Source organism: Capricornis sumatraensis, chromosome 1 (assembly GCF_032405125.1).
Source record: "Capricornis sumatraensis isolate serow.1 chromosome 1, serow.2, whole genome shotgun sequence".
NCBI classification, from domain to species: domain Eukaryota; kingdom Metazoa; phylum Chordata; class Mammalia; order Artiodactyla; family Bovidae; genus Capricornis; species Capricornis sumatraensis.
The window spans coordinates 244,912,904-244,928,766 of record NC_091069.1 but is presented as its reverse complement, the minus strand read 5'-3'; the positions used below and the strand labels follow the sequence as shown (position 1 = coordinate 244,928,766).

Genomic DNA, 15,863 nt, shown 5'->3' with positions numbered 1-15,863 from the left:
GTATATACAGTGCTTTAATATACATTCTTGGTTAATCCTTACACAGTTTTTAGTACAAGGTAGTATTTTAGTAGATGAAGCACCTCTGGGGCTTAAAAAATTAAGGCATTGGATTCAAAACAGGTATTCTGACTCAGTTTGTGTGTGGTTTGTCAACCCTGAACCACATTGCAGTTTTAGTTTTATTTTGTTAGAGCAGTGATTTTCAATCCTCTGTGCATTACAGTCACTTGGGGGAATGCTTTAAAAATGCTAAAACCTGGGTCCTGTGCCCGGAGATTCTGATTTGATTGCTGTGGTGTGAATGTGGACATTTGTTGGAAGCCCTTCACAAGATTCTGATGTGAAGCAGAGTTGTAGACGCTGTTCCAGGGAATGGAACCATAAAGGAAGTAGGAGGTGGTGGTGTCTAATTTCAGAGTTAATGATATCCAGAGGCTGAGGCTGTCCGCTGTGATGGATTCTTTGCAAAGTGACCTTGCAGCTTTGACGGCTGTTGGGAGCATTTCATCAGAGGAAGGCACTCCAGCAGTGGAGCTCTGACGTTTAACTAGGATGTCCAACTGGAAGGATTTGGGGTTGTTCTGATGCTTGTTTGTTTTAAGAGCTTCTTGATTGAGTTGGTACTGTGGTTTTTATTTCTTTAGATACTGTTGTCTCTGCTAGCTAGATGTCAGGGAAACCAATGTTGGGAAAATATTCAGCTTCTTCTGTGGCGAGGATCTTACTATATGCTCTTAGTTGCACTGGTGGGTGGAGTCTGGTTGTTCTATGGTGGGTGGGTCAACCACAGAATTGTAATTTATGCCCATTTACTTAAAATATAGGAATAATGAGAGTGTTTGAAGTTCATAATTTAGATATTCTAACCAGTGCTTAATGTAAATCTTTATTAAAGTCATTTTCCATTTATTCTAGACCCAGTAGAGATTCAGAACAGCTTATTGGTTAAAGTAAAAAGTACTAAAAATACATGTGTATTCTAAGAATTGGTCAGTTCTTAGTTTTACATAGTAATGCCCTGATAGTTGTTTTCTTTTTTTAAGGCTTTTGTTGTGATGGTATACAACTGTCATTCATGCAGAACTGTTTGAATTGCTGTTTGTTTTCACTTTCAGTTTAAAAATCCCCTTATTATGCTGCTTCTGGCTTCTGCAGTCATCAGTGTTTTAATGCATCAGTTTGATGATGCTGTCAGTATCACTGTGGTAAGAAAAATATATGTATTTTTAAATTGTTAGTTAATTGTATAAATTAGGATAGGCTTTTATTTTAGAATATGAATTGAGGGATGCCTTATTGTTTTCTTCAGGTTTGCTTTTTTTTTTTTTTTAGATTCTGGTTTTAGTTGCAGTGATCTCAAGTAATGTTCAAGGGTCTGTGATTGGCACCCTTGGGAGTTATTTAACAACCTGATAATTTCATAGATGTGAAACATTTTATAATAATTTTCCAATTAAATATTTAATTTCTTTTACTTTCCAATTCAGAGTATGTTTGACTAGTTGTGAACTAAAGCCTGACATTTTTGAAATTAAAAATATTTAACAATGCACTGTGTATTTACTATGTAAGATTTTGTTCTCTCCAGCTAGGTTATTCTAGTTTTCATCTTTTTTTTTCTTGCCCTCTGCTTCATTGTAGTATAAAAATTTATAGTAAGTCTAGGCATTGATTAAAGCAAGTGTGTTTTGCTTAACTGCACAGGAGAAATGAACACAGAGCTTCAAAGTCTCCAGCTTTTGCTTGTGGACTGTGAGATTCTTTTAGGGAGCATGTGAGGCCAAAACTACTTTCATAAAGCTAAAATGTTATTTGTCTTTTTGCTATAGACATTTGCATTAATGGAGCAAAAGTGATGTGGGTAAAACCATTTGGTCTGAGTCAAGATAGTGGCACCTATCTAGTAAACTGTCTAGTACTTACTGTTTTCTTTCACTGTTTCTCTTAGTAATGTTTTCGATAAAACAGTAAAAAATAATTTTACTAAATCTTGATCCTTAAATATATACGTTTTTACTGTTCTGTGTGATGAAATAGGAAGTACTGATTGAAGTATGGTGATTGTCCCGAGGAAAGGTTGTATGCTGAAGTGAACTACCCTTTTACTCCAAAGAATGACTGATACACAAACTATGGGTATTAAGACTTGAATAATTGGCATACTTTTTTTTGAAAATGGGTGAAATAACCTTTCACTACAAGAGAAACAACTGACAGAATTTGTCACCAATGGTAAAATTCAAGCTTTCAGTAGTAACTAGAACTTTGCAAAATTTTTATGCTGGATAGCTCCCCTATTTTAAGACCTTATTCTAATGAGATCAGTAGTGATTTCAGTGAATGTGATTTTTTTTTTAACAGTTATAAAATGTGTCAACACTTGGAAGATTTGAATAACCCAGTGAATCAACCTTTTCTAAATGACCTGTGCATGATGATACAAAATATTCATTCACAATAGTAAGGAGACTGATTCTAATATAACAGACTATGAAAAGTTCACTGATCTAGTTTTAGATTCTACATTGCAAATTACTTTTAAAGTTACTAGCAGTTGTCTAATTTTGGTGTAGTAGCTAAGAATAAAAACCACAATTATTTGAAAAGGCTTTTAAAATAAACTCCTCCCTTTCCAACAGTATCTGTATGAGGTTGAATTTTTTTCATAAACTTTAGCCAAATTAACATATGTCAGTAAATTAAATGCAGAAGCAGATAGGAGAATGGAAAAACCCAAATGAATTTTTTGGCCAACCCAGTATTAAAGTGGACACCAAAGATAGAAAAATTGAAAACACTGCCACTTTTCTCACAATTTTGAGGAGTGATATATTTTTCATACGGCTTCCCTGGTGGCTCAGTGGTAAGGAATCCCACCTGCCAATTCAGGAGACATGAGTTTGATCCCTGAGTCGGGAAGATCCTCTGGAGAAGGAATTGGTAACCCACTCCAGTATTCTTGCTAGGAAGTTCCATGGACAGAGGAGCCTGGTTTGTCACAATCTGTGGGATTGCAAAAGAGTTTTTCATAAAAAATATTGTACGTGTTAACATATAATGCACTTACGTTTTTTAGATGAAAGTGGAAGTTAAAACCCAGTAATTAAAGAAGTATTTAATATGGTAAATATCAGTAGCTATTAGTCACATAAACGAAAGCTGGTCCTCAGTTTGTAAAGGGATCCTGAGATCAGAGCGTTTAAGAAACAGTCCTGGGGAGGCAGACTCCTGTTGGCTGTGGGTTTTTCCACCCCTAGGCCTCAAGGCAGAATTGTGATTCCTTCCCTGGCTGTCTTGCGCTTAGTGTCTGGTGTCTTGGGGCTGCAGATAGAGTCAGAAAAATAAAATACGATTTAATAATTATTTCAGAAGCTGCAGTGTCTGATTTAAAAAACTTGTTTCTTTGTTTTGTTTAGGCAATACTTATCGTTGTTACGGTCGCCTTCGTTCAGGTGAGTAAGTCCATTTTGATAACATTATAAAGTGGTATTTTAGTTAATTGCTTCAAAAAATCAAGTTGGTTTATGTTAAAATGTTTAATTATTGGGGGATGGATATGTTGTTCAGAATAATTTGCTCTATGTTTTTGAAATAATTTCAGAAACAATAACTCTTAAAGGAAGTTTGTGGAACCAACACGACTGCTTTGATTTAGTCAGTGACATGAAGAAAATCTAGTTTTCTATTTGATGGTGTTTCTATTTAAAGTTGACTGAAGCAGATGGAAACAAAAAGTACAGAAACAGAAATAAAATCCAGCAGTAGACTTCTAAATTTTTTCCAGTTAAAAAATTGGGTCAGGGTTCAGACTCCTTGTTCATCCATGGAAGGGATGTTCTGATCTGGATCAAACTTCCCCATTCAGCACAGGCACTGAGACAGTAAAGAAAATTTATGAAAAGGAACCCTGTTTAAAAAAAATTAATAATGTAGAGATAATGTCTGAATTTCTATTGACTAGTGTAGACATAAATAAAAACATGGGCTTAGTTTTATGTTTCTTTAAATATCTGATAACTTCTGCAGGTTTTAGAACAATGTTGGAAGGTGTCATTTGATGGTTAAAAATTTGAAGCACTGTTAGTAAAACTAGAAGAAATATTCTAATTTAAGGAAAACTGTAATATGTCATTTGAAGTTCCTGTTTATAATCAAAAGAGCATAGTTTAAGTGGCTGTGGTTTTTTTCACATCTGTGATATATTCCTTGGATATTTCCTGTCATCATCCAGGTGTCCTGTGATAATCTCTAATTTAGTAATTTGTTTTATAGCCACCCAGTGTAAAAAAGCCAGTTGGAATCAGATTATCTGCAACAACTTTGTGAGTTGCATTAGTACACCATCAGGGATCTTGTATGTAGGAAATGCTCTTTTATGTTTTAACATAAAAATTACCTTAAGGCAGGTTGAGGGCTAGTTTAGCAGAGGTCATTCCAGGCTGGGTCTCATTCATGGTCATTTGCATGGTATCACCGACCCATTGGACTAGTAGCTGGAATGCTATTGCATCACTAGTAGTGCTACAGATGTGTGGAGTGGCTTGCTTCATAAGAATTCTTAGAGAATAATCATTTTGTATGGAAGACCTTATGGGCTTACCTGGTGACTCACTGGTAGAGAGTATGCCTGCCAATGCAGGAGATGCAGGGTTTCATCTCTGGGTTGGGAAGATCCCCTGGAGAAGGGAGTGACAACCCACTCCAGTAGACTTGCCTGAGAAATCCCATGGAGGAGCCTGGCGGGCTACAGTCCATAGGATTGCAGAAGAGTTGGACATGACTTAGTGACTAAACAACAACAAAATCGAAGACCTTAGTAGCTTGGTAAGTAACTCCCACCCTCAAAAAAAGTTCCACAAAATGACGATTTTAACATTGTATGGACTTTTACTGAAAATGGTGTTGCACACCTTAAATCTTAATGGCTGAAACCACCTGCCAAGTATCTTTATGATAGGTCCATTTGAAGGAAAACTCAAGAACAAATTGAAACATTTATGAAAAGCCCAGTTTCAGATTGGTAGTTCTGATTTTTTTATGCAGATGTGAGCCTTTTCCCCAAATGTGCTTATGACAGAACAAAATATTCTACAAGTGACAATTAAAAATCCTCTCTACACGGGTCTTATTTACTCTTTGTTGAATTTACATTAATGCTTTGTCAGAGAACTGTCAGAAAGTTTTCATTTTTTAGTATTATGTATATTTGTTTTTACCTTTATTTTTGAAGAGTTCTTTTTATAGTCCTTTAATGTTTATATCTGACTCCACTATCCTTTCTAATCTCCATTTCCCATCCCTCTTATACCTCCTTGCAGCCATAAAAATAGCTAATTGTTCTGTATAATTACATATTGATGCTGCCTTTACAATAAATTTAAAATTTAACTTTTAGGTGTTCATTTGAGATGGCTGTCAAGTTTTTGGTGGTATGTTGAAGGATCATTTTGATATAGGGCCTTCTCTGGTGGCTCAGAGGTTAAAGCGTCTGCCTACGATGAGGGAGACCTGGGTTTGATCCCTGGGTCGGGAAGATCCCTTGGAGAAGGAAATGGCAACCCACTCCAGTACTCTTGCCTGGAGAATCCCATGGACGGAGGAGCCTGGTGGGCTATAGTCCATGGGATCGCAAAGAGTTGGACACGACTGAGTGACTTCGCTTTGTAGTTGTAGGGAGTAAGGGCTAAGAAGTTTAAAGAGGGAGGTAAAGATTGGGCAGCTTTTATGTCTTACATGACTAGGATCTAGGACTGGTGAGTATTTGCTAGCCTTTTATGGAATTTTTGGAAAACTTCTAAATGCATTAATATCCTTGGTATACTTAGGGGAAGGGTGTCTAATTTTTTTTTAAATTGAGGTATAGTTAACATACAATGTTGTTAGTTTCAGGTGCCCTACATAGTGATTTGATACTTGTATGCCTTATGAAGTGATCACCATGATAAGTCTAGTAACCATCTGTCCCCATACAAAATTATAATGTTCCTTACGCTGTATATTGCACTGTGTGTCTTGTGATTTTTATATTTACAGATTTACCTTACTCTCACATTTGTTCCTCTTGTCTTAGTAGTAAAGACAGATTTATTTCTAAGTTATTCTTATATAGCTTTGCATTTTCTATTTGAAAATGTTTGTGATGGATGTGCAGTTTTGGTTAGTGCTAGCACTGCAGTCATTTCAGAACTCCCCCCACCCCAACTTTCACTTCCATTGCTCTCCCTACTCCTTCTCCTCCCTTTTTAACCTTAGATCAAAAAGTTGGTGTACTTAGTGCAGAATGAGACAAAAGTAGCAGTGACGTTGCATGAAGTGAGACAGTCCATGGAAGTTGGACTAAATAGTATAGTGTGTTGAAGGATGTCTCTGACTGTCAGCTGTGATTATATGGATGGAGGAAGACTGAGCCCCACAGAGTTAGGGCTCCTGAGAATTTCCCCTTTGGGTGAATCAGAGTCTTGGGAAACATGTCCTTTGAGGTAGGGCAGCCATGTCTCACTCCTTGTTTAATTCATGTTTCTCCCACAGACATATTTCACAAACCTTTACAGTTGCCATGGTGTGAATCTTCAGTGCCAGTGTTATTTGCATTTAATTGTTTGACTTCCTTGGTCATTAAACACTGAAAGTAAAATTATCTTAATTATGAGGCTCAGTAATCTTAACTTTTTAATGACTGAAAATTACATACTCTTTGGTTATACTAATACTAGTTTTCTTCACTTTATCAGTAACTTGACCTTAGGTTTGTACACTGACTATTGAAATATAGAATTGAGAATATTTAATTATAAAAGATTGTTTGGTCCCTATAATTTAACATTATTTAATAAAGGACAAGCGTTTTTGCATGGGAGTATAAGTAAACAAAAAGATAAAAATTTGGAGAAATGTTAAAATAATGGTTTAGGTAAATGTTTAAGTCTAACATAACATATGTTCTTAAGAATGTGCTTATTGCATTTCTTTGTAAATATTGTTTACTAATATTCTTTTTTTTTAATAGGAATATCGTTCAGAAAAATCTCTTGAAGAACTAAGTAAACTTATGCCACCAGAATGCCATTGGTATGATCCTTGTTTCTGATAACGGATTTCTACTCTTAAAAGTAGAAATTAAATGTGACTAGTACAGTATACCTTGTGGCCCAAGATTTGTCTGAACATAAGGTAGAAACCATTAATCTGACATGAAAAAATCATGGTCTATTCATTATAGCAAGTTGTACTATTAAAACTTTTGTTACTTCTGATTTTATTGAGATTATTGAGACATGGATTTATTTAGCAGATACCTTTTGTATGTGACTGTGTGATAATGCAATATATTTTTCCCAGGCAAGCCCACTGGAAGGAATTTCTTAAAGTAAGGGGTCTTGCTTGCTTTCTTCAGCTGTGGCTATTTCTGTTTTATGTTACAGTGTGCGTGAAGGAAAATTGGAGCATACGCTTGCACGAGACTTAGTTCCAGGTGATACAGTTTGCCTTTCAGTTGGGGACAGGGTTCCTGCCGACTTGCGCTTGTTTGAGGTGAGTTTGATGTCTTAGTCTGTTTGAGCAGCTCTAACAAACTACCACAGAGATGAATTTACTTCTTACAGTTCTGGCATCTGGAAGTCCAAGATCAAGGGGACCAGCATGGTTGCCTCCTGGCGAGGACCCTCTTTCTTGTTCATTGCTGGTGCCTTCTTGCTATGTCCTCATGGTGGAAGGGGCTAAAAAATATATCCAGACAAACCTATAATTCAAAAAGATACATGCACCCCTGTGATCATACATCACTATTGACAATAGCCAAGACATGGAATCAACCTAAATGTCCATTGACAGGAATGGATAAAGAAGATATTTGTTCACAATGAAGGTACATATATACAATAAAATACTACTCAGCCATGAAAAAGAATGAAATAATGCCATTTGCAGCAAAAAGAAAGACAAATAACCCCATGTGATATTGCTTATATGTGGAATTTAAAATATGACCCAAATAAACCTACCTTTGAAATAAACAGACTCAAGCAGAAAACATACTTGTATTTGCCAAGGGCATGGGGATTAGGGAAGGGATGGAACAGGAGGTTGGGGTTAGCAGATGTAAAATATGATATACAGAATGGGTAAACAACAAGGTCCTACTGTATAGCACAGGGAACTATATTCAGTATCCTGTGATAAATCGTCATGGAAAAGAATAGGAAAAACAATAGAATGTATAACTGAATCACTGTTGCATAGCAGAAATGAAAACAACATTAAAATCAACTGTGTTGTTGTTCAGTCACTAAGTCATGTCTGACTTTTTGTGATGCCATGGACTGCAGCATCCCAGGCTTCCCTGTCCTTCATTATCTCCTAGAGTTTGCTGAAACTCATGTCCATTGAGTTGGTGATGCCATCCAACCGTCTCATCCTCTGTCTCCCCCTTCACCTCTTGCCCCAATCATTCCCAGCATCAGAGTCTTTTTCAATGAGTTGTCTTCACATAAGTTGGCCAAAGGATTGGAGCTTCAGCTTCAGCATCAGTCCTTCTAATGAATATTCAGGGTTGATTTCCTTTAGGATTGACTGGTTTGATCTTAACTGTTCTTTGAAATCAACTATACTATTTTTTGGGGCTCCAAAATCACTGCAGATGGTGATTGCAGCCATGAAATTAAAAGACGCTTACTCCTTGGAAGGAAAGTTATGACCAACCTAGATAGTATGTTCAAAAGCAGGGACATTACTTTGCCAACAAAGGTCTGTCTAGTCAAGGTTATGGTTTTTCCAGTGGTCATATATGGATGTGAGAGTTGGACTGTGAAGAAAGCTGAGCACCGAAGAATTGATGTTTTTGAACTGTGGTGTTGGAGAAGACTCTTGAGTGTCCCTTGGGCTGCAAGGAGATCCAACCAGTCCATCCTAAAGGAGATCAGCCCTGGGTGTTCATTGGAAGGACTGAAGCTAAAGATGAAACTCCAATACTCTGGCCGCCTCATGAGAACGGTTGACTCATTGGAAAAGACTCTGATGCTGGGAGGGATTAGGGGCAGGAGGAGAAGGGGATGACAGAGGATGAGATGGCTGGATGGCATCACCGAGTCGATGGACGTGAGTTTGGGTAAACTCTGGGAGTTGGTGATGGATAGGGAGGCCTGGCGTGCTGCGATTCATGGGTTCGCAAAGAGTTGGACATGACTGAGTGACTGAACTGAACTGAACTGATACTACAATTTGAAATCAACTATAGTTAAAATTTTAAGAAATGTATAAGAAAAGAAACAACTTTTTAAAATTTAAATGAAGGCAAAAAATAAAAGAACAGAAATACGAATATAGAATAAGTAGTTGGCTCAAGTGGAGAACAAATAGTAGGAAGATGTGTAGAATCCCATTGTATTAGTGCTTATTTTAATTGTAAATGTGTTAAATATTTACTGAAAATATTGAGATTATCAAAGTAGATATAAAAAAGTGACATATCTAAACATGTTTCAAAAATTTTTTCCTTTAAATAGACAGCTTTCTCATAGAGTCTTTTGAGGTGTCCCTGTAGTGAATTGGTAGATCTTTATGGGAGTATTATGTATTGTGGGAAACATAGAGAAGGTGTGATAGAGTTCATACCCTCAGAGGTCTCACCATAAGATTTAAAACTGGGTAAATGAAACAGAAGTACAAAAAATGGAGTAGGAAATTTCGGTAAGGGAGAGGTTACTTCTGATTGGAGTGAAATGAGAGAATGCCTCAAGACAACAATTGGTCTGGTGGTGATAATTTGACAGGTGGTGGTGGTGGTTTAGTTGCTCAGTCATGTCCAATTCTTAGCAATCCCATGCATGGACTGTAGCTCATCAGGCTCCTCTGTCCATGGGGATTTCCAGGCAAAAATACTGGAGCGGGTTGCCATTTTCTTCTCGAGGGGCCTTTTGCAACCCAGGAATTGAACCTGAGTCTCCTGCAAGTCACCTGTGCTATGGACGGATTCTGTACCATTAAGCCAGAGCCCCTGGGGAAGCCCAGTCAGAGGGTAGTACTGGGTAGAGATGGAGCAGCTGCAGAATTTAGAATCTGCAGAGTCACTGTGAGTGTTCTGGTATGTGATCCAGAGCTGAAGTAGTTAGGAGTAGATAGAACATATCTGGTGGGATCAGAATCCAGTGGAGTGTTGGAAACCAAGCTCTGCTTCAGATGTTATTGGTTGGGATTTGTCTTTGAAGGTCATAACCAGCTGGCAATGGTGTTACCTTTAATCTTGCCACTAGGTGTAGGATACATTGAAGGGGCAGAGTTAGACACCTAGTGAAAGGAGACCACAGTCCATGAGCCACACCAGTCTCATTGATAGGAATTGACATGTCTGCAGCTTTCATTCTTTGAATGCCTAACGTGTCCCAAAACATGGGTTCTCATATGGAGGTTATGGAAAGCCTGAAGGACATTTGGAATTATAATAAGTACAAGCTTCATTTAATCTTGGAATAGAGAGAAGTCTTTTTTCCAAATACTTAAAAATTTATCCTTTGAAAGATATCAGATTACTTTAATTGTTGAGTGGAAATAATATAATACAGTAAGTATTGGGAATGTTAATTTTACTTTATTACCTTCTTTCTCCCCTTAGGTCTTTCTATATCTTTCTTACTCATTCTTGTCCCTTCCTCCTATCCCTGATATTTAGTTAATGACAAGGCGTTGAATTATTTTTCCTTAGAGATGTAGTAGGCCTGTCACTTAATATAAATCCTCTTCTCCTCTGCCTAAGAACCCTTATTTGAATCTGGGAAGTTTTTGTTACCATTTATTCTGGAGTGCTTCTTTTCTTATTCAGAAGCAGACTTCCTCACTCGGATAGATAGAAGAAAATGTTTCCCATTACAGTATAATGACATAGAAACTTCAAAACACCATTTGATTTGGTCAAGTATATAAGGGCTTTCATTTACACAAGGGTGGTGCAGTGGTGAAGAATCCACCTGGCAATGCAGGAGACACAAGGGATGCAGGTTCAGTCCCTGAATTGGGAAGATTCCCTCTGAGTGGGAAATGGAAACCCACTCAGGTTTTCTTGCCTGGAAAATTCTATGGACAGAGGAGCCTGGTGGGCTACAGTTCATGGTGTTGAGAAGAGTCAAGCACAACTGAGCACACAAGGGCAGCAGCACTTGAGAATTATCTCAAATAACTAAAATTATCTCATGCATGTAGAAGAAAAATTGTCAGAATATGGATTAGTACATATTTTATCCATTCAGCAAATATATATTAAAGATACAGTGTGAATTTAATAGAATATTTTCTACATTTTAATGCTTGATGCTGTGAAATTTAGAAATATATGCTTTGTGGAGTATTTGATTAGTTGTGATTGTTTCCCCCCTATCTGTTAGCTTTTCAGCACTTCATCAGCACATGTTTTATTTGGCAATGCTGTGCTGCTTAGGTTGATTTTGTTTCGGTTAATCCACTTTACATGTATAGTTGACCGTCTTTAATTCCTTCTGATAACTTCTTTCTCCTATTCATTTTACCTACTACTTGGTACCACAGGCAGGTTTTTGCAGCTACTTTGACAGTAGATTGAGGCAATTTTACTGAAAGAGTTGAGCCTTTTTTTTTTCTTCTAGACTTAAATGTGTTGACTGAAGACATAAGAAAGCTAATGAGGTACATTTCTTTTCTAGACACAGGTTACTACCTTTGAAGTAATTAAATTGGCTTATTGGAGTGTTGTGTTGTTGCTGAATATGGTTATGGTGAAAGATTATCTAAGGCTAGCTGGTTGGTGCAAATGTAATGTGGTTTCGGACCGTGAATTTTAAATCCTCATAACTAGACTCAGATACATCTTTATTAATCAAAATAGGAACCATTACAGTCAACACATTTTTGCCAAGGAGAAATAAGTTTGTTTATTCCTGTTGCAAAATGTTGGACTGAGAAATCCCAGGCTAGATGACTCACAAGCTGAAATCAAAATTGCCAGGAGAAATATCAGCAATCTCAGGTATGCAGATAATATCATTTTAATGGCAGAAAGTGAAGAGCAACTAAAGAGCCTGTTGATAAGAGTGAAAGAGGAGAGTAAAAAGCTGATTTAAGATTCAGCATTCAGGGAACTAAGATCATGGCATCCAGTCCCATCACTTCATGGCAAATAGATGGGGGAAAAGGTGGAAACAATGGCAAATTTTCTTTTCTTGGGTTCCAAAATCACTGTGGACTGTGATTGCAGCCATTAAAAGACGCTTGCTCCTTGGTAGAAAAGCTATGACAAACCTAGAGTGTATTAAAAAGCAGAGATATCACTCTGCCAACAAACACTCATGTAGTCAAAGCTGTGTTTTTCCAGTAGTCATGTATGGATGTGAGAGTTGGACCATAAGGAAGGCTGAGCACTGAAGAATTGATTCTTTTGAATTGTGGTGTTGGAGAAAACTGTTGAGAGTCCCTCGGACTGCAAGGAGGTCAGACCAGTCAATCTTAAAGGAAATCAACCCTGAATATTCATTGGAAGGACTGATGTGCTGAAGCTCCAGTACTTTGGTCACCTGATGCAAAGAGCTGACACTTTAGAAAAGACCCTGATGCTGGGAAAAATTGAGAGCACAAGGAGAAGAGGGTGGCAGAGGAGAAAATGTTTAGATAGCATCACCGACTCAATGGCCATGAATTTGAGCAAACTCTGGGAAATAATGAAGGCCAGGGAAATCTGGCATGCTGCAGTTCATGGAGTTGCACAGAGTCAGGCAGGACTTAGCGACTGAACAAGAAAAATGAAAATGTTCCTTTGCATAAAAATCTGTGCTTCGGGATTTGACGAACTCTGAAGAAAGCATTTTCTGTCTTCTGCTCGTTGTGGAAGCATTTTCTCTGCAAAAAGTTGTCGAGATGCTTGAAGATGTGGTAGTCGGTTGGTGAGAGGTCAGGTGAATATGGCAGATGAAGCAAAACTTTGTAGCCCAGTTCTTTCAATTTTTGAAGTGTTGGTTGTGTGACCTGTGCTCGGACGTTGTCATGGAGCTTGGGTCCTTTCTGTTGACCAGTGCCAGCTGCAAGCCTTGGAGTTTTCTGTGCATCTCACGGATTTGCTGAGCACACTTCTCAGATGTAATTGTTTCACCAGGATTCAGAAAGCTGTAGTGGACCAGACAGGCAGCAGGCTATTAGACAGTGACTGTGACCTTTTTTTGGTGAAAGTTTGGCTTTGAGAAGTGCTTTGGAGCTTCTTCTAGGTCTGACCACTGAGTTGGTCATCACCAGTTGTTATGTAAAATCCACTTTTTGTTGCATGTCACAATCCTATAGAGAAATGATTCATTGTTGTTGTGTAGAATGAGAGAAGATGACATTTGAAAACGATGATTTTTTTTTTTTTTGATTTGCGGTTAGCTCAAGAGGCACCCATGAACTTTTATTGGAGTTTTTTCAGATTCCAGTTTTCTTCACATTCCAAATGACTGTCAAATGGTTGACACTGATTTGTTCAGCAACTTCTCATGTAGTTGTAAGAGGATCAGCTTCTATGATCCTCTCAGTTGGTCATTTTCAACTTCTGATGGCCAGCCACTAAGCTTCTCATCTTCAAGGCTCTTGTCTCCTTTGCAAAACTTTTTGATTTACCATTGCATTGTATGTTCATTAGCAATTCCTGGGCCAAATGCATTGTTGATGTTGCTTTATGACCCATTTTGAACTCAGAAAATCACTTGAATTTGCTTTTTGTCTAACACAAATCCCTAGTTTAAGATAAAATAAACACCAAATAATGTCAATAATAAGAAAGCATAAAGCAAGAAATGTGCATGAAAATAATGTATAACAATCACTTTTATTAAGAATGTATTCCAATATCAAATGAGAAATTAGAACAGTATAAAAACCGCAGTTACTTTTGCACCAACTTTATATATGAAACAAACTTTTCATTAAAGTGTAAGGGAAACAGAAGACTCCTCAGCCTTGGGATATTATTAATTTCTCACAATAAAGAACTTGGATTTCACTTAGGAAAAAAAAAGCCCAGGACTTCTGCTGTATAACTTTTTTCTTGTGGACGTGGGCTGTGGCCAGGGTTGCTACTTCAGCATTGTCACTGCTGCAACTCCAGGGTTCCTGTCATAATTTCTTTGGTTCATATTTTAGCTATAATTCTTACGTGGGCCTGCAGTAGCATCTTGTCAGTATGTTCAGTGACCTGACTGCTACATAACTTTTTTCCGGTGTGTTTTGGCTGTGTCTTAAGTCAATTTAGGCTGCTGTAATAAATATGACATACTTGGTGGCTTATACCACAGACACTTATTTTGTTTGTTTCTGGGCAATGGGAAGACCACAGTCAAGGTCTGGCAGAATTGGGTTGTTAGTGAGGGCTCTCTTTGTCTTTAAACCTTTCTGCTATATCTTCATATGGTACAAAGAGTGATCTCCATTCAGTGCCACTGATCCCATTATGTGGGCCTCACCCATGTGACCTTCTGTAACCCTAATCACCTCCCAAGGCCTCATTTCCAGTTACCATCACTTCACATTGGCATTCAGGGCTTCAACATGAATTTTAGGGGGACAAAATTCAGTCCATAGCAGGATGAGCCTATCTTTTGTAAAACCCTTTTTAAAGAAGATTGATATTGATAACTTAAAGATTTTTGTATTGTGTTTTCTTGCTTGAGTCAGTTTTCCATAGCCAAGGAAAGAGCGAGTACGTGTTGGTGACAGTAACCTTACCAGCATAGGAAGCTTAGAATCATTCACGGAGCTGGGATAGTAAGACCTAGAGGAATTGAGTTATGGGCATGTTTTCTAGTTTTTTTTACCAAAGGATTTTTATTTTAATTTTTAAATAGTAATTGAAAAGAGGTACCCTGGCCAGTTGATTGGTGGCTGCCAAAGGATTGGGCTTCCCTGGTTACTCAGATGGTAAAGAATCTGCCTGCAGTGTAGGAGATTTAGGTTTGATCCCTCAGTAGAGAATATCCCCTGGAGAAGGGAATGGCTACCCACTCCAGTATTCTTACCTGGAGAATTCCATGGAGAGAGGAGCCTGACAGTCTATAGTCCATAAGGTCACAAAGAGTCAGACACAACTGAGTAATCAACACTTTAGAGGGATTGGTCCCATAGCGACTTTAGATAAAGCAATCTTATAGACTGCATGTACTTGTATAGTAGTACATTTTGCCTTTTTGGAAGCATAAAATATTTTCCATAATCTTCCAGGTATAGTCTATATCAGTATTTGACTAAGGAATCTTTGTAAGAGAAAACAATGCAATAGAGGAAAAGCAGGTTTGTTTTGACTGTTGAAAATATTTTACCTCTTAGCTGAAAATTTCTAACTAAACCCAAAATGTTGACTGAAATATACCAAGATTTTTCTTCACTTGGAGTTCTGAAAGATTAATTCTGTTGACACTTTCTTTTGTGGCTCATGTGCTGCATATCATCTTTGAAACTGTCCTCACAATCTACACACAGGGTACAGTTGCTACTTCTTTTTTTCGTAATCCCAATTTTTGATAGGATGTTTTTCTAAATGTATCAAACTTCTATTAGATAACTACCACTTATGTGGTTGAGAGCCAGGAAGCCGTTTTTATGACACTAGATCAGACCTTTCAAATCTGTGCAGAAAGGCTGTTTCCACTAGGAGTCAAGATCGACTTGGGCCAGGCTTGGAAGTCTAAATGTAGAACCAGCCAGGTGGCATTGCATAGAGACCCTTTTTACTTCAGGAATCCACGCAGTTTGTTATAGGACAATAGTTCGGCTCACTGAGTAGATTCTGGTGTCTTTAGGGTTGTTCCTTAGTACCCAGGGCGGGTAAAAACCAAAGATGATGAGCATGATTGAATAAGCACAGACCTCCCTTGGCTACA

The 15,863-nt window shown here is 37.7% G+C and overlaps 1 protein-coding gene across 1 annotated transcript in view; it reads left to right on the top strand.

Moving 5' to 3' along the window:
- The window catches only part of ATP2C1 (ATPase secretory pathway Ca2+ transporting 1), a 164,613-nt gene that overhangs the window by 85,624 nt on the left and 63,126 nt on the right, over positions 1-15,863 (top strand). Inside the window, exons 4-7 of the mRNA XM_068974943.1 lie at positions 1,119-1,208; positions 3,420-3,455; positions 7,010-7,071; positions 7,425-7,533. Coding sequence (XP_068831044.1) covers positions 1,119-1,208; positions 3,420-3,455; positions 7,010-7,071; positions 7,425-7,533 — 297 coding nt within the window. The remainder of the gene's footprint in view (positions 1-1,118; positions 1,209-3,419; positions 3,456-7,009; positions 7,072-7,424; positions 7,534-15,863) is intronic.